General features: G+C 40.3%; 5 gene segments (V, D, J or C); 3 read left to right on the top strand and 2 right to left on the bottom strand.

The window, feature by feature from the left end:
- Positions 1-2418: 2418 nt before the first annotated feature.
- Positions 2419-3979, bottom strand: LOC115579266 (Ig kappa-b4 chain C region-like; the record flags this gene model as incomplete). The annotated part of the segment is given in 2 exon segments: positions 2419-2762; positions 3826-3979. Coding segments are annotated over 2 exon segments (498 nt in total), but the record flags the coding sequence as incomplete, so codon positions are not given.
- A 2839-nt stretch (positions 3980-6818) lies between these two features.
- On the top strand, positions 6819-7297 carry LOC115579525 (Ig kappa chain V region 3381-like; the record flags this gene model as incomplete). The annotated part of the segment is given in 2 exon segments: positions 6819-6870; positions 6978-7297. Coding segments are annotated over 2 exon segments (372 nt in total), but the record flags the coding sequence as incomplete, so codon positions are not given.
- A 2513-nt stretch (positions 7298-9810) lies between these two features.
- On the bottom strand, positions 9811-11143 carry LOC115579265 (Ig kappa-b4 chain C region-like; the record flags this gene model as incomplete). The annotated part of the segment is given in 3 exon segments: positions 9811-10136; positions 11010-11062; positions 11133-11143. Coding segments are annotated over 3 exon segments (390 nt in total), but the record flags the coding sequence as incomplete, so codon positions are not given.
- Positions 11144-12306: 1163 nt separating this feature from the next.
- LOC115579264 (Ig kappa chain V region 3381-like) lies at positions 12307-12800 on the top strand. The segment is given in 2 exon segments: positions 12307-12358; positions 12466-12800. Coding segments are annotated over 2 exon segments (387 nt in total).
- A 9557-nt stretch (positions 12801-22357) lies between these two features.
- LOC115579527 (Ig kappa chain V region 3381-like) lies at positions 22358-22827 on the top strand (the record flags this gene model as incomplete). The annotated part of the segment is given in 2 exon segments: positions 22358-22409; positions 22517-22827. Coding segments are annotated over 2 exon segments (363 nt in total), but the record flags the coding sequence as incomplete, so codon positions are not given.
- Positions 22828-24659: the final 1832 nt, after the last annotated feature.

Genomic DNA, 24659 nt, shown 5'->3' with positions numbered 1-24659 from the left:
CAAACTCTGCCTTCACTCTGACCATCAGTGGAGTTCAGGCTGAAGATGCAGCAGTTTACTACTGTCAGAGTCTTCACTGGATCAACAGTCAGTATGTGTTCACACAGTGAAAAACCGTCGTACAAAAACCTCCCTCAGTCAGACTGAACAGAAACTGAACTGACTGCTGCAGCTGGAAGCTACTGCAGAGACTGATACACTTCACTGAGGACACACACACACACACACACACACACACACACACACCTTCACACTTCTCATCTTCCATTTATATCCAATTATAATCCCATGCTCTGATATGAGTTGCCATATAATCACGAGACAAACAAGGACAGTTAATGAAAAAACTTCTGACCTTTGACTTCAGCCTGATACTGTATCACATTAGATTAGAACATTTCTTAATTCAAGACAACATGAAGACACAGAGCAGCATCAGAAACAATCCTGATCATGGTCGGCCAAAAATAAAACTGTTATCCTCAAATTATAACTGATATTATCTTAAATTAACAAAATTATGTTCAGCGAAGAACATTCAAATGTCCGCTATGATCATAGAAAACAACACAAGACAAAATTATAATTTTTATTGACAGACTCGACATCCAGATATAAAAGACACACACAATATACAGACAGACATAAGATTACTCATAGATAGACATGTGTCCTCAATGGTTAAAAAACATACAAATGTTGGTTCCAATATTTCCAAAAGCTGGAGGAATATCTTGTCTCACTTTAGGTCAGTCAAAGACATTATAATCCCATTACTTGACTCAATCAGCCGACACATAAATTTATACATAAAATTCCTAAGTAATGTCTGAAAAGTGGGAACATTACAGTTCACAAACATCTTGCTAGCACTTTGCCACCTTGGTTACTTTAACAAGATTCTAAGAGCATCATTATATGCCACCTCAATCTTATTCATCTTTGCTTTACTGTGGCTACACCATGGGTGTGCTGTGTAAAGCAGAGTGCAGTACGCTCTAAAAAGAGCTGTTTTAACCTCATCAGTGCACATATGAAATTTGCGTACCAGCATATTTGCCTGAGCATATAATTTATAACACTGGCGCTGAATATCATCATCATTAAGGTTATTCCTGATGATATGCCCTAAGTATTTTACTTTGGTTACAGTATCTAGCTCTTGCTCAGACATGTAAAAGGAGGGAAACTTTAGCTTCTGATCCTCCTTAGTTCTGGCTATCATGATAACACTCTTTTTGGGATTAAATTTGATGGCATACATACCATACTTTATACAAACTCTGAGCAGTTGCTGTAAGCCGAGAAAGAACATAAACATTGTTGCATTGTGCCTTTTATAGTTAGAGACAAGTTGTTATAAAGCATAAATACACAAATAAAACTAAAGTATAAAATGGTATCTTTATCTCAAACAATGTCAACGTCATATTAAAAAATGATGTAATTGACTGAATGCCATAAACAGTAATTTCCATCAACAAAGACTCCGTCATGTTCATGATGGTTTCATGTCAGTCTGGTGCAAGTCCCTTCAAAGAAATAAAACTTCATTTTCTCTTTGAGTTAATTAAAATAAGACATCTTGAATCATTTTTCAAGAACCATGAATCAAAAATCATGTTAGACTGGGGCTTAAATTGTACAAATGAATCCATTTTTATCATACTGGACAGACTATAGAATGATACCTACAGTCTTAATACACTGAAAAAGTAAATAGGAAATAATGGAGTTGTTATTTTAGTGACTGTGCATTCATTTGACAAATGTTCCTCATATATCATATATGTTGAAAAGAAGGTCAAAGTCACGTCACATTTATAATAAAGGTAATGAAATCTTTATTGTTGTAAAATGTTGAAACAGAAGCAAGAACACATTAATGTTGAAACATGTTGAGAGAAAGAGAGAAAGATTACTGCAAACTACACAAATTAAACGTTCAAACTGTGATCAATGTGGAGGAAGAAAAGGAGTTATCACTCTACGCAGATGATACTTTGATTTATATTACTATTGCTGAATAATTGTTCTTTTATTTAGATCTTCTCATTCATTAAATAAGAATGAGTTTCAGGAACAAATTCATCTTCCTAATGGCAAGAAGATTTTGTGACTTCAAAGAATGAAGAGTCTAAAAACCATTGAAAAGCATTTGCGGAATAATGGATTTGGTTCTGATGTGACTGTGTCCATTAATCTAACAAAAGTTCCTCATATATCATATATGTTGAAAAAGAAGGTCAAAGACATGTCACATTTATAATAAAGGTACTGAAATCTTTATTGTTGTAAAATGTAGAAACAGAAGCAAGAAGACATTAATGTTGAAACATGCTGAGAGAAAGAGAGAACAGAGAGAGAGCTGAGAGCAGTATGAGAGTAAAACCAGCAGCAGAGTCCCAGTGAGTCAGGTCAGGACTGGGAACACTGGTCTCTTCTCAGTGTCTCTGAGACTGGAGTCTGGGAGCCCTGGGTGGCCTCACAGGTCACAGAGCCCACCTTCCTCCACTGGTCTGCAGGGAGCCTCAGGGTGCTGCTCCAGCTGTAGCGGCCGTCCTTCTCCAGCACCCCGGGGCTCCTGCTCTGCTCCCAGCTGCTGCTGCTGCTGCTGCTGCTGCTGCTGCTGCCGTCCACCTTCCAGGACAGACTCCAGTCTGAGGGGAAGCCCTTGTTGGCCAGACACATGAGCGTGGCCTTCCCCTGCTGCAGCTCCTCACTGGAGGGGGGCAGCACCGTCAGGGTGGGACGGACATCACCTAGGAGACACCAATCAGCTTAGAGGACAGGGACCACACTGCTGTCAATCAAGCAGCAGACACTGGGACACCTTCACTGTGTGAGAGTTGATTTAGTCCTTTAAGGAGTTTCTGTCAGATGGTTTTTCTGCTCCACCAGTCACTCACTCACACATTGTTTCACTTCCCTTTAAGAAGCCTCTCATGCATATCAGCACAGAGAGAATCATCAAACAGAATGAGCTGAAATATATCAAACTACACTGGAAATAAAACACAACAAACTTTCTCATCACAATCAGACAAAACCTGAACTATATGTGACTTTAAAATATTTAGTGGACACATACACAAATACAGAAAATGAACCGACTGCAGTCAAATGTTGGACAAGAGGAGCGTTTTGAACACTGCTATCATTGAGGTGAAAAATTATATCTCCTCTTACAAAACATTTGTACAACAGGTTCACAGTTTTATCTTTTCTACACTTCAGGCTGTTTAAATGTCACTTTGACAGGAATGTGTAAAGAAATGTTTAGTAAAGCTGCTCTGAGTTAGCCTCCATGATAAAGGAGGAGAATTAAAACATGAAGACTAAAAGTGTTGGAATTAAAACAAGATATTTTTATCTGCCTCAAACATCCAAAACCTGACATCAAAAATGACTTCACAGTATTTTACAAAGGATTTGTGCAGAAACTTACTTCCAACATCCAGTCTGGTTCCTCCACCAAAAGTCCACCACAGTGATACAAACTCATTGAGCCGCCGTACAAAAACCTCTGACTGTAGAGAGACACGGCTCTCTGACTTTGACACACTGAACTAAACCTACAAGCCCTCAAGATAAAACTTTACTATAAAAGCCTGAAATAATGCTTTATGTACTGTATTAATATTCTATATTTATTGCAATTATTTTTTGAATTCATATATCTGAAGCAAACTTTGTCTCTTACTGCAAAATGCTTGTGCAAAAATTAAACATTAATGATAAAAATTGACTATTATTCATGTAATATGAAGAAAGAAAGAAATAACAGAACCTGAAATAACAGAAACATTGAAACATTTGACTTACTTCCAACATCCAGTCTGGTTCCTCCACCGAACGTGTACCACAGTGATACAAACTCATTGAGCCGCCGTACAAAAACCTCTGACTGTAGAGAGACACGGCTCTCTGACTTTGACACAAACACACTCAACAAACACGTTCCCAGTTTACCCAGTTTATGTTATGGTGGCTGATTATAATGGTTTAAGTGTTAAACACAGACTCTAAATGTATGAATATGTATTCAATGTTTTTATTGTGGAATGTCAAACTTCTACAAGCAAAATTAATTCATCTTTGAAACTAATTAAAATGAAGCACGTTAAAGTAAAAGCTTTTTAATGACTCCTGCTTATTGTAACTAATTATCAAAAACACGTGTTTATTGTAGATTATGATTTAAATAAACAGAAACATTTCCAAAAATTCTGTCAACAATGATGTTGGGTTGTGTGGCAGTTAATTACGAGGATTTCACAAATACTTTGAAGAAAAGTTGACCATCACCGTCAAACCAAAGACACATACAGATGAGCTCTGACACATTCCTAATCAATAATCTGATACAGTGATTGATCCATTGATAAACAGCATGATGAGAGTAATCCAAGTCCCTGTTGGAGTCAGTCAGAGCATTTCCATAGAGAGCCACTTTGCATCAGCAGCACCATGCTCCAGTGCTCTGGGAGAGTTTATAGTCCTGAGAGTTGAACACTGGATGACTGACAGCTGTCCTTCATGACAACAGAAGACACAGAAATCCTCCTCATCAAAAACATGACTTTGATCTGCGTCCTCATCTGGACTCTCCTCTGCTGCTGCTTCACAGGTAAAGTCCAGAGAATCAAACTCCTCTCCTCTATCAACATCCGTCCCTCTGAAATGAAGCCCACAAAACCATGACGCTGCTTTATGTTTTTGTCTCTGTGTCCTCAGAGTCCAGAGGTCAGATCACAGTGACTCAGCCTGGAGCAGTGAGCTCTGCTCTGGGAGGCTCCGTCACCATCAACTGTAGAAGCAATCCAAAAGTTTATGGTGGGAACTGGTTATCCTGGTACCAACAGAGAGATGGAGAAACTCCTAAACTTCTCATTTACGGTGCTAGCACTCGAGCATCAGGGATTCCAGGTCGTTTTACAGGCAGTGGATCAAACACTGACTTCACTCTGACCATCAGTGAAGTTCAGGCTGAAGATGCAGCAGTTTACTACTGTAAGGGTCATTATGATTCTGGTAGTTTGTATGCATTCACACAGTGAAAAACCGTCGTACAAAAACCTCCCTCAGTCATACTGAACAGAAACTGAACTGACTGCTGCAGCTGGAAGCTACTGCAGAGACTGATACACTTCAGTGAGGACACACACACACACACACACACACACACACACACACACACACACACAGTTTTATCAAGCAGATTCATAATGTCATACACTGATGCTTACAATACCAATAAACTTGTATCAGAACAACTTCAGTGACAAACTTGTTTGGGTAGAAAACCAGTTAATTCCTCCATCACAGTTTCTCACCATGAAACAAATGAATCAGGACCCAGTTAAACAAACAAAGATAGAAGCATAAAGTTTGAGACAGAATTTATTAAGGAGCATGGCACACAAAGAATACTAACAGTCTACCATCAATGATTTTCTGCCCTTCATCTGATATGAAGGCTTTTCCCACACATGGCTAATGGTCAGCAGCATCCTGAATAAAGTTTGGACAGCAGTGATCTGCTCGTTATATATCGGTTTAGCCAGCAGCAGCTAATGTTCAGCTCTGACCTGAAGAGGAATAAATTCAACCATATGATGAATGCTGATCAACACTTTGTAGTTTTGGATTACTCATCTCAATTTCATAGACCTATTACATTTAGTATAACTGAAACAGAAGTGCAGATTCTTCTACATGTATCATGATGTAAAATAACGTACCAAGCAAAGAGGAGTGGTTTGAAACAAGAGGATTCATGCTTTATGCAAGCAAATACCCTCATTGGACAGAAGAATGTAGAAATACCAGCCCATCTCTGACAGCCTGTTACCTGTGTAGTTGAGGTAAATCAAGACCCAGCTGCTGTTATAGAATTACAGTGATGTTCTTAATCTCTTGAGTTTGCTTCAGTTTGGAAAAAGCACCTTGGAAAACTGATAAATATGCAGCCTGTTGAGATATGCAAGAGAAATGTGTCCACAAACTATGAACCCAGAAGAGAAGACTGATGTGAACACTTAGTGGTCAGGAGGTAAACTGTTGCAATGCTTTCAATCATATCACATGATCCTCTTCTGTAGAGGGAGTTACCCAGTTGCCACTGAAATGTTACTACATGGACTTGGGACAAAGACATCTGTCCAACTCTAACTGATAAAGACTTCTATATTTTCTGGATCTGCCCACATGTCGAAAACTTCTGCTAGGAGTTTCATGAGTAAGAGATTTGAGATCCTCAACAACTTGTCCGTCCTCTCCTGCAGGATTGTATCAAGCTCCATTACTCTGACCTCACCGCTGAGAAGCCCATTGTCCCAGGCAATGCCCACCTAAAACCTCTGCCTCCGTCAGACCCTTAGCCCCTGCATTCCCTCTCTCTTCAATCTTCATCCTCCTCTCCTCAGGCCAAGCGCTCCTACTCCATGGAGCATTCTGCTGGGGGAAGCACTGTCTGGTCAAAGTCTATCCCTCCAACGGCGTGGAGGAAGAGTCAGCAGAGAGTTTCCTTGGGGTGTTGATGAGCTAGGGATTACGATATCCCTGACCTCTTTGATTTGAATTTCTTTCTCTGACTACCACCCACCTGTAAGTTTATGTTTGGATGTATCAGACAAAACTCATGGGGAGGGTCCAGGTTGACATAACTGAAGCATTTCCATAGAGAGCCACTTTGCATCAGCAGCACCATGCTCCAGTGCTCTGGGAGAGTTTATAGTCCTGAGAGTTGAACACTGGATGACTGACAGCTGTCCTTCATGACAACAGAAGACACAGAAATCCTCCTCATCAAAAACATGACTTTGATCTGCGTCCTCATCTGGACTCTCCTCTGCTGCTGCTTCACAGGTAAAGTCCAGAGAATCAAACTCCTCTCCTCTATCAACATCCGTCCCTCTGAAATGAAGCCCACAAAACCATGACGCTGCTTTATGTTTTTGTCTCTGTGTCCTCAGAGTCCAGAGGTCAGATCACAGTGACTCAGCCTGGAGCAGTGAGCTCTGCTCTGGGAGGCTCCGTCACCATCAACTGTAGGACCAGTCGGGATGTTTATGTTTATAACAGCTACCACTATTTAGCCTGGTACCAACAGAGAGATGGAGAAACTCCTAAACTTCTCATTTACTTGGCTAGCACTCGAGCATCAGGGATTCCAGGTCGTTTTACAGGCAGTGGATCAAACTCTGCCTTCACTCTGACCATCAGTGGAGTTCAGGCTGAAGATGCAGCAGTTTACTACTGTCAGAGTTTTCACAGCATCAACAGTCAGTATGTGTTCACACAGTGAAAAACCGTCGTACAAAAACCTCCCTCAGTCAGACTGAACAGAAACTGAACTGACTGCTGCAGCTGGAAGCTACTGCAGAGACTGATACACTTCACTGAGGACACACACACACACACACACACACAGTTTTTTCAAGCAGATTAATTTTTTCCTCCATTGATGTTTTAACCACCAATAAACTTGTATCAGAACAAGTTCAGTGACAAACTTGTTTTGCCAGAAAACAAGTTAATTCCTCCATCACAGCTTCTCACCATGAAACAAATGAAACAGGACCCGGTTAAACAAACAAAGTTTAAATTTTGAGACAGAATTCATAAGGAAGCATGGCACACAATGAAAACAGTCTACCATTAATGATTTTTTGCCCTGCTTCTGATGTGAAGGCCTTTTCCACACATGGCTAATGGTCAGCAGCATCCTGAATAAAGTTTGGACAGCAGTGACCTGATTGTGATATATCAGTTTAGCCAGCAGCAGCTCATGTTCAGCTCTGACCTGGAGAGCAATAGATTCAACTACACTGTAACGAACTGCTGTATATTTACAGTGGATTTACAACAGTATCCTACTTTATTTTATATTACAGTGTTTGCCGAATGCTTACACACATGTTGCAGACTTTGGCTCACTGTGTCATAACTTAACACACAGGCCGAGTAAGACACAGCACAAGGAGATAAACTCCTAACTTATACGGCAAAATGAAACTCTTGAAACAAAACCTAACAATTCCATTTCAAAACTGTTTTTAGCATCAAAACATTAAACACATGCACCTTTGAATGACTCTTTCTTAGCAGCAACAACACACAGACGTGCTTTATGCAAAACACAGCTGTATTCAGTACTTTGGATGGTTTTTGACTTTAAAAGTCTCATACAGATTATTATTATCTCTTTTTTTTTGTGAAAGATTGATCCACTACAATTGATCTAGACACATTAAAACAACGCTTCAGAATTTATTTGATTTTTTTTTAGGTTTTTGCAAAAGTAAAAAAAACAGAACACAAAGACATGGTACAACTAGAATTTTCTACAAAACATAGTGTTGTAAGGGAATGATTGGAAGACATGTAGGCTATGGATCCTGTCTCTTGTTGGCATTTGGCTACATCACCTCATCCACATCACAGGCAATGTCCTCCCTTGCCAAGCGACGGGGGAAATGTTGCCTTACATGCCACATCCAACCCCGTATGGACCTCACCTAAAGAGGCTCGCAGGCATGTGGCTGACGGTCATAAACTTTCCAGTGCCATGCTGAGAAGAACTCCTCAAATGGATTCAAAAATGGGGTGTATTGTGGCAAGTTCAGTGCAATAAATCTATTATGGTTGGTGAACCAGTCTCGAACCAGAGCAGCCCGGTGGAAACTGACATCATCCCAGAAGACAACAAAAGTCCAGGAAGTCCAGGATCTGGTCCATCCTGGACTACTGTGTCATGAAGTGTGTCCAGAAAGAGAATAATGAGGGCTGTGTTGTAGGGACCGAGGATGGAGTGGTGATGCAGTGTCACTGTTGCCTGCTCCCCTCCTTCGTCCTCTTCCTCGTCCTGCTGCTGCTCTTACTCTCCCTCTTCCTCTTTCTGCCTCCATGTTTCCAAAGTTGGCACAAAGGAGCTGAGCTCACATCAGGTGTATTTGTAGTGCTATGACTGAGATTGGTCTACAATTTTCATGTGTGTGAGTCTGTGTGCTATTCCAATTTTAGTTGTGTTTTGCATTTTAAATTGATGTGTTTTCCCAATGATTGCATGAGATTTCCTTTTTGAACAATGTGTCTTATGTAAAAAACAGTGTGTAGTGTTCTGCAAGAAGTGTGTTGGAGAATTTTAAACACAGTGCAAAGTATATATTGTGTTTACAGGGTTGGTGCTTTTGTTTAGGGCATGGTCACCAAAGTTAGAGGTTGTGATGCTTTGGGCATAGCAACCACTTTTAGTGTTTAAGCATTCAGCAAAAACTATAAGAATGACATATTTAATACTGAATGACATAAACAGTCATTTCCATCCATAAAGACTTTGTCATGTTCGTGATGGTTTCATGTCAATCTGATGCACGTCCTTTCAAAGAAACAAAACTTCAATTTCTCTTTGAATGAATTAAAAATAGACAGACAACATTTTGAATAATTTTTGAAAAACCATCAACCAAAAATCATGTTAAATTGGTGCTTAAAATGTACCAATTAATTCATATAGAACAATGTAAAATCAATCAGGAAATGATGGAGTTGTTATTTTAGTGACTGTGTGCTCTAATCTGACAAATATTCCTCATATATCATATATGTTGAAAACAAGGTCAAAGACATGTCACATTTATAATAAAGGTAATGAAATCTTTATTGTTGTAAAATGTTGAAACAGAAGCAAGAAGACATTAATGTTGAAACATGTTGAGAGAAAGAGAGAACAAAGAGAGAGCTGAGAGCAGTATGAGAGTAAAACCAGCAGCAGAGTCCCAGTGAGTCAGGTCAGGACTGGGAACACTGGTCTCTCCTCAGTGTCTCTGAGACTGGAGTCTGGGAGCCCTGGGTGGCCTCACAGGTCACAGAGCCCACCTTCCTCCACTGGTCTGCAGGGAGCCTCAGGGTGCTGCTCCAGCTGTAGCGGCCGTCCTTCTCCAGCACCCCGGGGCTCCTGCTCTGCTCCCAGCTGCTGCTGCTGCTGCTGCTGCTGCTGCCGTCCACCTTCCAGGACAGACTCCAGTCTGAGGGGAAGCCCTTGTTGGCCAGACACATGAGCGTGGCCTTCCCCTGCTGCAGCTCCTCACTGGAGGGGGGCAGCACCGTCAGGGTGGGGACGACTCGACCCACTGCAGAGAGAGAGATTCATAAAGTTTATATGAGCTCAACTAAACTCCATCCTGTTGGCTGCAGCAGAGGAGCTTCTAGTTCTGTTGGTCTTCCTCAGATTGGATGAAACTGATCTTGAATGTTTCACTTCCCTCTCTGAGCTCAGTAACCATGGCAACAGACAGGCATCACTGCTGAACCATGACGACAGACAGGTTTCAGTACTAAAGATAAAAAGTTCAAACTGGCACGCTGTAAATCAAGTGCATAGTTTATAATTAATGAACTTAACATTCAGAGGTTCATGGTGAAACACACGATGAAGATTGTGAGACTTTTAGTGTTTTAACTCTCTTAAATATTTCTTGTCTCGAGCCAAAAACCTCATAAATGATCAAATGTATTTGTTCTCTTAATGTCAGCAGAAATCATCACTGAACAGTCAGGCTTCATGACTGAAACATTCCGATTAATTTTGTTAAATACTCAACTACTTTTTAAAACTCATAAAGAAAATTATGGACTGTCTTTAAAATAGGTTGTCTTGGAGAAACATGGTGTAATACACATGCACATTAAACACTGAACCAAATGTTATTGACAGAATTATTGAGTCAGAATATTTAAACTTAACCTTTTAAACATATTTTCTTCATTCAGAGTAATGTTGAGTTGTATTCTACCAAAAAATTATCAGAATCTTGAAAATTAAAGATAAAGTTTGAGAGGAGTGGATTTCAGTCTAGTTAATGACACTGTGAAGCCTTCAAGAATTATTCTAAATATATCACATTTCAAATATCAGGTAAAGTATTGCTATAGGGTCTACAGCCATGAAGTTCACATAGAAAATATACAACATTTGTTTTATTAAAGGAGTCAAATGTACTTACAGTTAACATCCAGTCTGGTTCCTCCACCGAACGTGTACCACAGTGATACAAACTCATTGAGCCGCCGTACAAAAACCTCTGACTGTAGAGAGACACGGCTCTCTGACTTTGACACAAACACACTCAACAAACATGTTCCCAGTTTACCCAGTTTATGTTATAGTGGCTGATTATAATGGTATGAACATGTATTTGATGTTTTTTTTTTTTTGTGGAATGTCAAACTTCCACAATCAAAATTTGTTTGTCTGTAAATCTAGTGCATACTTTATAATTAATAAACTAACATTCAGAGGTTCATGGTGAAACACACGATGAAGATTGTGAGACTTTTAGTGTTTTAACTCTCTTGAATATTTCCTGTCTCGAGCCGAAACCTCATAAATGATCAAATGTGTTTGTTCTCTTCATGTCAGCAGAAATCATCACTGAACAGTCAGGCTTCATTACTGAAACATTCAGATTAATTCTGTTAAATACTCAACTACTTTTTAAAACTCATGAAAAAAATTATGGACTGACTTTAAAATAGTTTGTCTGGGAGAAACATGGTGTAATACACATGCACATTAAACACTGAACCAAATGTTACTAACAGAATTATTGAGTCCGAATATTTCAACTTAACCTTTGAAACATATTTTCTTCATACAGAGTAATGTTGAGTCATTTTCTACTAAAAATTGATCAGAATCTTGAAAGTCAAGGATAAAGTTTGAGAGGAGTGGATGTCATTCTAATTAATGACACTGTGAAGCCTTCAAGAATTATTCTAAATGTATGTATTTAATGTTTTTAATGTGGAATGTCAAACTTCTACAAGCTAAAATAATTTGTCTTTGAATTCAAACATTTCAAATAGCATTTTAATAACACCTAATTGAAACTAATTATCAGAAACATGTGTTAATTGTAGATCATGATTTAAAACAAACAATTTCCAATAATTCTGTCAACAATGATGTTGTGTTGTGGTAGTAAATTACGAGGATTTCACAAAATACTCTGAAGAAAAGTTGACCATCAACCTCAAACCAAAGACACATACAGATGAGCTCTGACACATTCCTAATCAATAATCTGATGCAGTGATTGATCCATTGATAAGCAGCATGATGAGAGTAATCCAAGTCCCTGTTGGAGTCAGTCAGAGCATTTCCATAGAGAGTCACTTTGCATCAGCAGCACCATGCTCCAGTGCTCTGGGAGAGTTTATAGTCCTGAGAGTTGAACACTGGATGACTGACAGCTGTCCTTCATGACAACAGAAGACACAGAAATCCTCCTCATCAAAAACATGACTTTGATCTGCGTCCTCATCTGGACTCTCCTCTGCTGCTGCTTCACAGGTAAAGTCCAGAGAATCAAACTCCTCTCCTCTATCAACATCCGTCCCTCTGAAATGAAGCCCACAAAACCATGACGCTGCTTTATGTTTTTGTCTCTGTGTCCTCAGAGTCCAGAGGTCAGATCACAGTGACTCAGCCTGGAGCAGTGAGCTCTGCTCTGGGAGGCTCCGTCACCATCAACTGTCGGACCAGTCAGGATGTTTATACTCTGCTTGACACCCTTCACTATTTGCACTGGTACCAACAGAGAGATGGAGAAACTCCTAAACTTCTCATTTACTATGCGAGCACTCGAGCATCAGGGATTCCAGGTCGTTTTACAGGCAGTGGATCAAACTCTGCCTTCACTCTGACCATCAGTGGAGTTCAGGCTGAAGATGCAGCAGTTTACTACTGTCAGAGTCAACATGAAATCAACAGTCAGTATGTGTTCACACAGTGAAAAACCGTCGTACAAAAACCTCCCTCAGTCAGACTGAACAGAAACTGAACTGACTGCTGCAGCTGGAAGCTACTGCAGAGACTGATACACTTCACTGAGGACACACACACACACACACACACACACACACACCCTCTCTCTCTCTCTCTCTCTCTCTCTCTCACAAACACACCAGTAGTTGGCTAAAAGGCAATATACATAAATTGCAGTACCTTTTTTGGGGATTGAAAGTTGATCCAAAAATCCACTTGTATGCAGATGACATCCTGCTACAAAATCCCCCATGGGTTATCACAGACTGAAGACTGAACAGATTATCAAGTGATATGTGCTCACTGAGTCTTCACAAAAAGCCGTTGGTGCATCAACTCTGCAGGGAGATTTTATAATAAATGGACATCTGTCCTGAGCAGCAGCAGATAATTCCTCCAAAAATTAAGAGGACCAGGCGTCCCTAAATCACAGGCATTATTTCAGCCAAGCATGCTCTGTGAACAAGCAGGAATGAAACAAGCCATGAACATTTGGACTGAAATGCCATAATCTGCTATTAGATCAAACATAGTAGAAAGCATGACACCAAAACCTTTAAAATGCTTAACTAATTGCTTTTAACCAGTAACAGTGAATCGTCAGCAGTGACCTGAATAACTTCACCATCAAAAACTAGAGGACAGAAATGGCCTAATAGAGATTTAAATACTTTAACTATTAATATATAACGGTTAACTGTGACCTGAATATCTTAACCAGCAATAGCTTGAGGACGACATGGCCCTGCTTGACATTAAAAGGTCTGAGACAGCAATGGCCAATGTTCAGCAATGAATTGAGCAGCAATATATTGAACGATATAATACATTCTAATTCAACATATTGTGGGTCTGGATTAGTCATCCAATTTAAGACCTACTTCATGTTGTATAACTGATTATAAAAGAGCAGATTTTGACATGCATCATGCTGTACGAGAACTTACCAAGCAAAGAGGAGTAGATTGAAAACAATAGGTTTCATGTTACATATGACCAAATACCCATATTGGACAAAGAACTTTAGAAATACTGGCCCATCTCTAAAAGCCTGTTAACCATCTGGCTGAGGTGAATCAGGACCCAGCTGGTATTGTACATTGGCTGCAATGTTCCTCATCACTGTTGAGGTAAAGAAAAACAAACTTTCCACAAAAAGCTCCTTGTTTCAAATACGCTAGATGAGGAAAATCAAGACCAAAGGCTATTTCAGAAAATACCGGAAAATAGTTCTGCTGGCACAGGTAGACACTGGTACTATAAAGACAATGTTTCAGTTTGCAAAGGCACCTTGGAAACTCTGAACCCAGAAGAAATGATGGATCAATCTGAACATGGAGGAATAAGGATAAAAGCAGCAGTTGAATGTTCATGAATGTTAAAGAGCATATTGCAGGTTAAATGTTTTATAAAATGCATGTGTAATCTGGTCCAAAAATTACCTTTTAAAAAGTTGATTGAGGATTTAAAATGTTATTCGAGACGTTAGGGGAGATATTTAACCATAAAAGTGACAGTTTTGAGCAAAGCGCCAAAAACCGCTTTTTTTTCAACATCGCGTCATATTACGTAACGAGAGGGAGTTGTATGCTAGCAGCTGCCAGAGCTCAGTGTGGGAGTAGGTACGTTATCTGTCAGAGCGGTTGTGTTGTAGTGAGTCAGTGTGTTGTCAGTAGTTTTGGATTGCGTTAATTTACTATCAACATGGTAAATTATTGCGTTTGTGGAGGTTGCACAAACTCCAGCCTGTCAGGACACCGAGTCCACCGGTTTCTTAACAGGAAAAAAACGGTGCTATCTTCGGTGCTTGGGTCCGTTTTGTGCAGCTGAAGAGACGGGACTTCTCCTCTGCATCAGCTACGAAAAACGCGGTCGTGTGTGGCGCTCAATTCAGACCGGAGGATTATCATCCAAGCGACCTGTTGGAGTTCAACGTGGGATGCCGAAGCAAGAACCAGGTGCGACTCACCCCCGGAGCGGTGCCTTCGGTTCCCACAGCTTCATCGGGACCGCTGTCAGCAGCAGCTGCTGGTGCTGCCGCCGGTGGGAGACACGGTCACGGATCAGGCAGAGACTCAGCTCGGCGTAAACGCGAACTGTGCACTGTAAGTCTTGTTTCTAACATTTGTTAACTACCTACTCACTCAACATAACGATTTAATTCACGAGAAGCAATGTGACATGTATAGGTTGTTGTAGAGGAGTGCAGCTAGCTTTCAACTCCCAAGCTAATAAGCGAGCAATGCCAGCTAACGCTAGCTAACGTTAGCTAACGTTAGCTGGCTAACGTTTTTTTTTTTTTTTTTAATAGAACCTGTCTTATGCAAAGACACTCGGTTTGCTAATATTATAACCGTCAGATTTAGTTACAGCCCAGTGACCCTTTTTACACACAGTCATAATGTGTTTAATCTGTTATATTTTGAAGGATTCAGGAGACATTGGCAGTGATGAGGCGGGAGAGATGACAGCCATTTCTGCTGCTGCAGCGGCAGTTGTCCCCACAGCATCAGACCTCTTCACTGGAGGCATTCCACTCCCTCATCCTGCACTTTGCACCAAAGCACACTGGCTTCTCATTCCTTGGGATGTAGAGCAGGTAGGTATGTGATTGTGAAAGTATGAGTACGGCTAAAACTATAGGTACAATTCATTGCAGTTATATTGTATTAGACTGCATGAGTTTTAGCTTGGTGAACCCTGTCAACGGTGATTGATTTATTCTATTTGAATACTTTGTTCTGTAAAATTGCCCTAGGTCACTACACAAGAAAAATTGGGTCTACAAATTTTCTACATGATGTTTTTACTTGTGACTTTCTACTTTTTACTACAGACTTCTCTTGGTAGCTTTGCATTTAAATAGCAATGGCAGCAGAGAAGTTGCTCAAACCAGTGATGGTGAGGTGTGTTATGCGGTTCGCTACCCACGGTTTCGCCAAGGTGGCTGGGTAGTTCGCCCTGTCAAGGAAAAGCCATCATATGGTTAGCAGTTTCAGTCAGTTCCTAAATATAATTGTGTCAGTCCATAAGTCAGTGAATGTGATCTAAATTTTTTATCCTTCCCCCAGCATATGCATCAGCCCTCATGGAGTTTCTGAGAGTCGAATACTCCAGGTCACCACAGGCTCTACGAGAGCACAGCACAGTTCTGTCCTCCTCTGCACCTGCGCCCCTTTCCAGATCCCTACAGAAGATCAACAAGGATGAGGCTGTTGGCGTGAACCTTGCACAGCATTCACGATTCAATACAAGACGTTGATGCCCCCACAGAGGCTTGCCATACGCAAAGTACACACACAATGTGACTTTCTATAGATTTTTTATATATTTGGCACATCTGCATAAAAGTTGCAATGTTGTGTTGTACAGAATGTGCCTAATTTTAACTATTTATGAATATCATTTATGAAGAACGTGTTTGTTAGCAGTCTTAACCATCAAATGCAGATCTGCTTGAGACGTACACACGAAAAATCAGACATTGCTTTTGAATTTTGTTGCAACAGAAGTATTAAAAAACAAACAACAGAAAAAATGATGGTACCCATAACTTCTTAAAATTTTAATTTATATTTTGTTGCACAACCTTTTGAGCCAATCACTGCAGTCAGGTGATTTCTGTAACTCTTAGTCATACCTCTGCACCTGTAGACTCCTTCGTCAGCAAACTGCTCCAGCTGACTCAGGTTCGAGGGCTCCTTCTCCCGACTGCATGTTCCAGCTCTTTCCACAGATGTTCAACAGGATGAAAATGATTTCAATGAAATCTCAAGACTATTAAGTCATTCAGAAGCCAAATGTACTGCCCAGTGTCACAAAGTCCAGTTTAGGTCACAGGTGTCATCCAACAGGGTAATGACCCAAAACACTCAGCAGCTACAAACAACCAGGAATGGCTGCGAATAAAACACTGGACTGTTCTGGAGTAGCTTCTTCGATGAGCCCTGATCTAAATCCTGTTGAACATCTGTGGAAAGAGCTGGAACATGCAGTCGGGAGAAGGAGCCCTCAAACCTGAGTCAGCTGGAGCAGTTTGCTCACGAGGAGTCTACAGGTGCAGAAGTATGACTAAGAGTTACAGAATTCATCTGACTGCAGTGATTGGCTCAAAAGTTTGAGTTTTTTTTTGTTTGTTTGTTTTTGCATTTAATTGTTTTTTATATACATGTATATATGCTGTATAATTTTAGATATTTAAAATTCTGTGTTGAGCCATATGAACTTTTGTTCTGTTACACTTGTGTACTAAATGACAATAATTCATGACATAAATATAAGCAACTTGTACTTCTTATGTATGTCTATGTGTATATACTGTGTGTGTGTGTGTGTGTGTGTGTGTATATATATATATAAATAATGTATGTATATATATATGTATATATATGCATATGTATATATATGTATATGTATGTATATGTATATATATGTATATGTATATATATATATGTATATATACATATATGTATATGTGTATATATATATATACACACATATATATATATATATATATATAATATATATATATATATATGTATATATATATATATATATGTGTGTGTTCCTAATTAATTAGCCGGTGACTGTAGACAGCCAATTGATGAGTTGATATATATACATCAACTCATCAATTGGCTTCAAATTCTACATTTGTGAAGTGTATACATTTTCAGTGTTTGTAAATACTGCCAGGAAGGTTTCATTCTACTTCATATTTATTAAGTCATACAAAGTGATGGTGGTGTATTAGGGTGCATTATATTGACTGGTGCTCCTAATATTTCGCCCCTGTTGTGTGATTACCGAGTGAACACAATGTTAGAAACACCTTTCAATATACTGCACCTTTTACCATTATTTATAAAACTATTACACACACACACGCATACATATAGTGTTAAGAGAACAGAATAAGTGAAAGAAGTCCAAGTAATACATTATTTCTGCCCTGAACCTACTCTTGTCTGCTGGCCTGGAGAGGTCCATGCTCCTGTCTGTAGTGCATGTAGGCTATCTGCAGGACATAAGGATTGAGGCAGCACGCCTCAAACCCTGGGTGCTGTGTTAGACACTGCACTTCTAGCCTGGGGGTGACGGTGTCCACTAAGGCCCAGTCGGCATCTACCTCTCTGCAGCACATACTCTCCTCGGCTGTGGACATGGACTCGCATTTCCCACACGACACAAGCACCTATCAAATAAAAGGTGTGTCAGGACAGTGTTTATCTCGCCTTTTTTTCACTCTCTTTCTTGCTGACGGTGACGGTAAAGCGCTACTAACGAGTATGAGACAGGACGTAAACAAACTCTTTAGTTTCTGTTATTGGTACTGTAAGTGTCAATACTCGGGCCTGTTTTAGATAACCAATGCTAGTTTTTATTGCCTGATACATGATCGTAATGTGTCGGGGGGTAGAAGAGACTGTCGTTATCGCCGTCAGCGCGGGGAAGCGTCCGTTCGTCTGTCCGTCCCCCGGCTCCTCGCCGTCAGCCGGGGGGCGCTTTTTTTTACGAGAAGACCGCGGCAGCCCACTAACACTCTATCAAGCAGCGCCGCTGTTCCACTGTCTGGGGAGAACCCTGTGTGATATGAGCACAGCATTCATATCCGTAGCTAATGAATATAATCTAACACCGGTCTCTCACCAAAAGACCTGCCCTACTCTCCACTGATTCTCCTGACACCACAGCTCTATGTCTCTCCTCTGGCCATTAATTCTTCCCCCAGTCTCTCTCTACTCTCTGGGTTGCACAACGGGTTCGTAGTTATACGGCTGTGGTCCGTCATATGTGTAATTGTACACATTTAAAGTTTCCTCGGGGTCAGAACCGGCACCAGAATTCATTGTTTTCCTATTGTTCAAATCGACCGCTCTCCCTCTGCCTACGTCACTTCCGGTCAAGCGTTTTCAAATGCGGAAGTAAAATTTTATCACAAAAACGGCCACCAACGCCTAAATACGGCATGCATGAATACAATTTTGATAAAAAAATGTTCCTACATTATTTTTCTAAACATTGATGTAAGGGGGGGTCTAACCTGCAATATGCACTTTAAGTAAAGTCTATCCTTGTAGAGATCAAAAAGATATAATGGGACACAATGTATTCCTCCTTCAGTGTGGGTTTAATAATTTCTTTCTCTGAATACCATCCATCTGTAAGTTTATTCTTTCATGTTTCAGACAAAACTCATGGGGAGGGTCCAGGTTGACATAACTGAAGCATTTCCATAGAGAGCCACTTTGCATCAGCAGCACCATGCTCCAGTGCTCTGGGAGAGTTTATAGTCCTGAGAGTTGAACACTGGATGACTGACAGCTGTCCTTCATGACAACAGAAGACACAGAAATCCTCCTCATCAAAAACATGACTTTGATCTGCGTCCTCATCTGGACTCTCCTCTGCTGCTGCTTCACAGGTAAAGTCCAGAGAATCAAACTCCTCTCCTCTATCAACATCCGTCCCTCTGAAATGAAGCCCACAAAACCATGACGCTGCTTTATGTTTTTGTCTCTGTGTCCTCAGAGTCCAGAGGTCAGATCACAGTGACTCAGCCTGGAGCAGTGAGCTCTGCTCTGGGAGGCTCCGTCACCATCAACTGTAGGACCAGTGTCAACGTTCACTTTGGTGGTGTTAACCACTATTTAGCCTGGTACCAACAAAGAGCTGCAGGAACTCCTAAACTTCTCATTTATGAAACAAGAAATCGAGCATCAGGGATTCCAGGTCGTTTTACAGGCAGTGGATCAAACTCTGCCTTCACTCTGACCATCAGTGGAGTTCAGGCTGAAGATGCAGCAGTTTACTACTGTCAGAGTTTTCACTGGCCCGGCAGTAACCGTGTGTACACACAGTGAAAAACCGTCATACAAAAACCTCCCTCAGTCAGACTGAACAGAAACTGAACTGACTGCTGCAGCTGGAAGCTACTGCAGAGACTGATACACTTCACTGAGGACACACACACACACACACACACACACACACAGACAGACAGACAACCACACACCAGTAGTTAGCTAAAAGGCCCAAAGATAAATCGCAGTATCTGTCTTGAATTGTACATTTAAACCATCAGAAAATCTGGTTGTATGCAGATGACATCCTGCTATATGTTACAAAACCCTCCTCATCCCTTTGTCAGTTTTGGGTTAGATGGTTATTGACGTCTTTCTTTTAAACCATCACTCCCATTTTCTATGACCAAGAAATTAAGAAATATGAAATCTCCTAAACACACACACACACACACACACACACACACACACACACACACACACACAAACTAAATATTTTCCATCACAGTGTCTCACCTTCAATGTATATCCCAACTACCAAGTACTAACAAGTACCCAACTTTGGATAGTTAATGAGAGATGTCTTGGCCATGACCTTTGGTCTCAGCTTACTGGAACACATTTATTTTAACTATATTCAACAAAAAAGATAAAACATTTTGGCACAGATCTGCTTTAGAAACCTTCATTATCAACCATGGACCCAGTTCAACATGTGCATACGTAATGTCACATCACATTAAGACAGGTGCACTGAGTAAAGATAAAATGTACAAATTCAAGATGAATCTTCATTAATCTTGTTCACAGATGAACAAATTACATGTGATGATTATTCTTGATTAAAGTATTTTGTGCAGTTTCTCTATAGGGTGATTTTGTAATTGTGGAAGGTCCGCCCTGAGCAGGAACAAGATAATTCCTCCTCTAAATGAATGGGGCAAGCCATCTAAAGACAACAGCAAAATATTTCAACCAAGGAAGCTCAATGACCAAGCCGGAATGAAACAACCAATGTTCATTTAAATGCCATAATCTTTTATGAGACAAAACATAGCTACAAAGCCTGACATCAAACAAACTGAATACTTAACTATTAAGGGAAATGTAAAGGGCCTCAATTGAAGTCTTTTTAGAGATGGTCATAAAATAAGAGAATGGAATAGAAAAAATATATATAATCAACAGTGTACCATGAATGCTCTTCTTCACCTGAATTGGCTTTGACCAGCAATAGTGAATGGTCAGCAGTGATGTGAACAACCCCACCATCAGAGACTAGAGGAGAGAAATGCCCTGCTTTATATTTAAAGACTTTAACCATTAACATATAATGGTCAGCTGTTACCTGAATATCATAGTCAGCAATAGCCTGAGGACAACAATGCTCACGTTTAGATCTAACAGCTGTAGACAGCAATGGCAAAACAGTCAGCAGTGACCTAAACAGCAAAAAACTGAACAATATGATACATTCAAATCAACACATTCTAGTTCTGGATTACTTACCAAACTTCAGACCTATTTATAGCTGTATCTAGGATGGAAGTGCAGATTCTTACATGCATCATGATGTACAAGCAAAGGGGAATTGATTGAAAACAGTCTGCAAGGTTTTAGAACATACCCTTCTTGTACAAAGGAATTTCGAAAAACAGGCCCATCCTTAAAAGCCTGTTACCCGTGTAGTCGAAGTAAATCAAGACCTAGTTGCTATTTTAGAATTACAGCAATCTTCCTCATCCCTTGAGTTGAGGTAAAGAATGGCTGGGCAACTGCGACAGACTATGACCACAAATAGTTCCTTGTTGCAAGTATGCTAGTTGTGGATAATCAACACCGGCCGCTATTCTAGACTTCACAGGAAAGATTTCCTCCTGGCTTAGGTAGACCCTAGTACTATGATGACGATGTTTTAATTTGGAAAAGTCCCTCTGAGAACTGATAAATATGCAGCCTATCCCAAAATGTGTCAGACATGTGACTGTTATCACAGAACCCAGAAGAAAAGACTATGACATGATACTCTTCAGCTGAGTTAGTTGCCCAGTGTCCAAATGTTACTACACAGACTTGAGACAAAGAAATCTGTCCAACTGTAACTGATGAAAACTTCTATGTTTTCTGGATCTGCCCACATGTCCAAAACTTCTGGTAGGAGTTCCATTGGCAAGAGATTTGAGATCCTCAACAACTTTCCCATCCTCTCCTGCAGGAGTGTATCGAACTCCATCACTCTGACCTCACCGCTGAAACAACCACTATCCCGGTTGATACCCACCTACCACCTCTCCCTCCGTCAGGCCCTGAGCCCCTGGATTCCTTGTCGCTTCTATCTTCCTCCTCCTCTCCTCAGGCCAAGCGCTCCTACTCTGTGAGCATTTCCACCGGGTGGAAGTCTACACCTCCAATGCCATGGAGGAAAAATCAGCTGACATATAAGATAAGATGATGAGATAAGATATTCCTGACCTCTTTGAATTTAAATTTGTTTCTCCGAATACCTCCCACCTGTAAGTTTATTCTTGGATGTATCAGACAAAACTCATGGGGAGGGTCCAGGTTGACAGAACTGAAGCATTTCCATAGAGAGCCACGTTGCATCAGCAGCACCATGCTCCAGTGCTCTGGGAGAGTTTATAGTCCTGAGAGTTGAACACTGGATGACTGACAGCTGTCCTTCATGACAACAGAAGACACAGAAATCCTCCTCATCAAAAACATGACTTTGATCTGCGTCCTCATCTGGACTCTCCTCTGCTGCTGCTTCACAGGTAAAGTCCAGAGAATCAAACTCCTCTCCTCTATCAACATCCGTCCCTCTGAAATGAAGCCCACAAAACCATGACGCTGCTTTATGTTTTTGTCTCTGTGTCCTCAGAGTCCAGAGGTCAGATCACAGTGACTCAGCCTGGAGCAGTGAGCTCTGCTCTGGGAGGCTCCGTCACCATCAACTGTAGGACCAGTCAGGATGTTTATAATAATGACCGTTTAGCCTGGTACCAACAGAGAGATGGAGAAACTCATAAACTTCTCATTCATGATGCTAGCAGTCGAGCATCAGGGATTCCAGGTCGTTTTACAGGCAGTGGATCAAACTCTGCCTTCACTCTGACCATCAGTGGAGTTCAGGCTGAGGATGCAGCAGTTTACTACTGTCAGAGTTTTCACAGCATCAACAGTCAGTATGTGTTCACACAGTGAAAAACCATTGTACAAAAACCTCCCTCAGTCAGACTTAACAGAAACTGAACTGACTGCTGCAGCTGGAAGCTACTGCAGAGACTGATACACTTGGACATACACACACACACACAGACACACACAAACACACACCAGTAGTTAGCTACAAGGCCCAAAGATAAATCGCAGTATATTTCTTGATTTGAAAATCAGGAAAAAAACATCAGAAAATTTGGTTGTATGCAGATGACATCCTGCTATATTTTATATAACCCTCCTCCTCCCTTTTTCAGTTTCGGGTTAGAGGGTTATCGACATTTTGGTTGGAACCATCACTATCATTTTAAATGACCAAGAAATTAAGAAATATGGGATCTCCTCAACAGCAAATTTGCGGGGCAACTCACAAAGGACCAGGTGTTATAGTGTATTCTGGCTGACCTCCCATGGAGGATAATTCAATTTCAGATGTGCAAATGGCAAAAGACTGCCTCATTTATATTTATCGTAATCACCAATAACAAGAGAAATAACTGATAGGTTTTTGATATTGTGGAAAGGTCAAAGTAACACAAATGTGTTCATTTTAGATTATTCTGAATACAAATAAACATGTCATGGTGATGTTCATTTCACAGAAGAAACAAAAGAACTAATAGAACTTCAAAGAGATCTTCATTTTGATTGTTTATCTCCTAAAACCCCCCATAAAAAGGGTTAGATATTTGCATAGATGGTCTACATGTGTGTCGCATTAAGGGGCTACAGTTTACATTTCATTGTGCACCTTGGATTGCAACATGTCAAATGAATTAACTTCATTACCTTGAATTAGTGCAGGAAAAACTAAAACTTCCTGTTGCTTTAACTGGAAATTTGTATAACTTAAAATACAGTCTTAGACTGGAAACACAGGTGGTAGTTTGCATTTTTTACAGTGTGATCACATCTTCCACTGCAGACACAGATAATTCACAATCACATATTTTTTGGAAACACATATTCCATTGAACACTTTCTATGATATGCAGTTTAAACAACAACAAAAACAATATAAATCTACATGTGAATATGTAAATGTGTAGGTCAGTATCATGATATGTTGATACTGTATCACATCAGATTAGAACATATATTAATTCAAGACAACATGAAGACACAGAGCAGCATCAGAAACAATCCTGATCAAGGTTGGCCCAAAATAAGCTGTTATCCTCAAACTGATATTATCTTAAATAAACTAAATCATGTTCAGCGAAGAACATTTAAATGTCCGCTATGATCATGAAAAAGAAAACAAGACAAAATGATTATCTTTGGTAGCAATGGTGAATGGTCAGCAGTGACATGAACAACCCCACCATCAGAGACTAGAGGAGAGAAAGGCCCTGCTTTATATTTAAAGACTTGAACTATTGATATATAATGGTCAGCTGTAACCTGAATATCATGGTCAGCAACAGCTTGAGGACAATAATGCCTATAGATTACTCACCAAACTTTAGACCTATTTATAGCTGTATCTAGGATGGAAGTGCAGATTCTTACATGCATCATCAAGCAAAGGGGAGTTGATTGAAAACAGTTTGCAAGGTTTTAGAACATACACTTCTTATACAGAGGAATTTAGAAAACAAGCCAATCCTTCAAAGCCTGTTACCCGTGTAGTCAACGTAAATCAAGACGTAGTCGCTATTTTAGAACTTCAGCAATCTTCCTCATCCCTTGAGTTGAGGTAAAGAATGGCTGGGCCAGTATGACAGACTATGACCACAAATAGTTCCTTGTTGCAAATATGCTAGTTCAGGAAAATCAACGCCAGCCGCTAGTCTTGACTTTAC

The sequence above is a fragment of the Sparus aurata genome, chromosome 3, assembly GCF_900880675.1.
Source record: "Sparus aurata chromosome 3, fSpaAur1.1, whole genome shotgun sequence".
Classification (NCBI taxonomy): domain Eukaryota; kingdom Metazoa; phylum Chordata; class Actinopteri; order Spariformes; family Sparidae; genus Sparus; species Sparus aurata.
The sequence above is the reverse complement of the archived record's forward strand: the minus strand, read 5'-3'. Positions and strand labels throughout refer to the sequence as shown.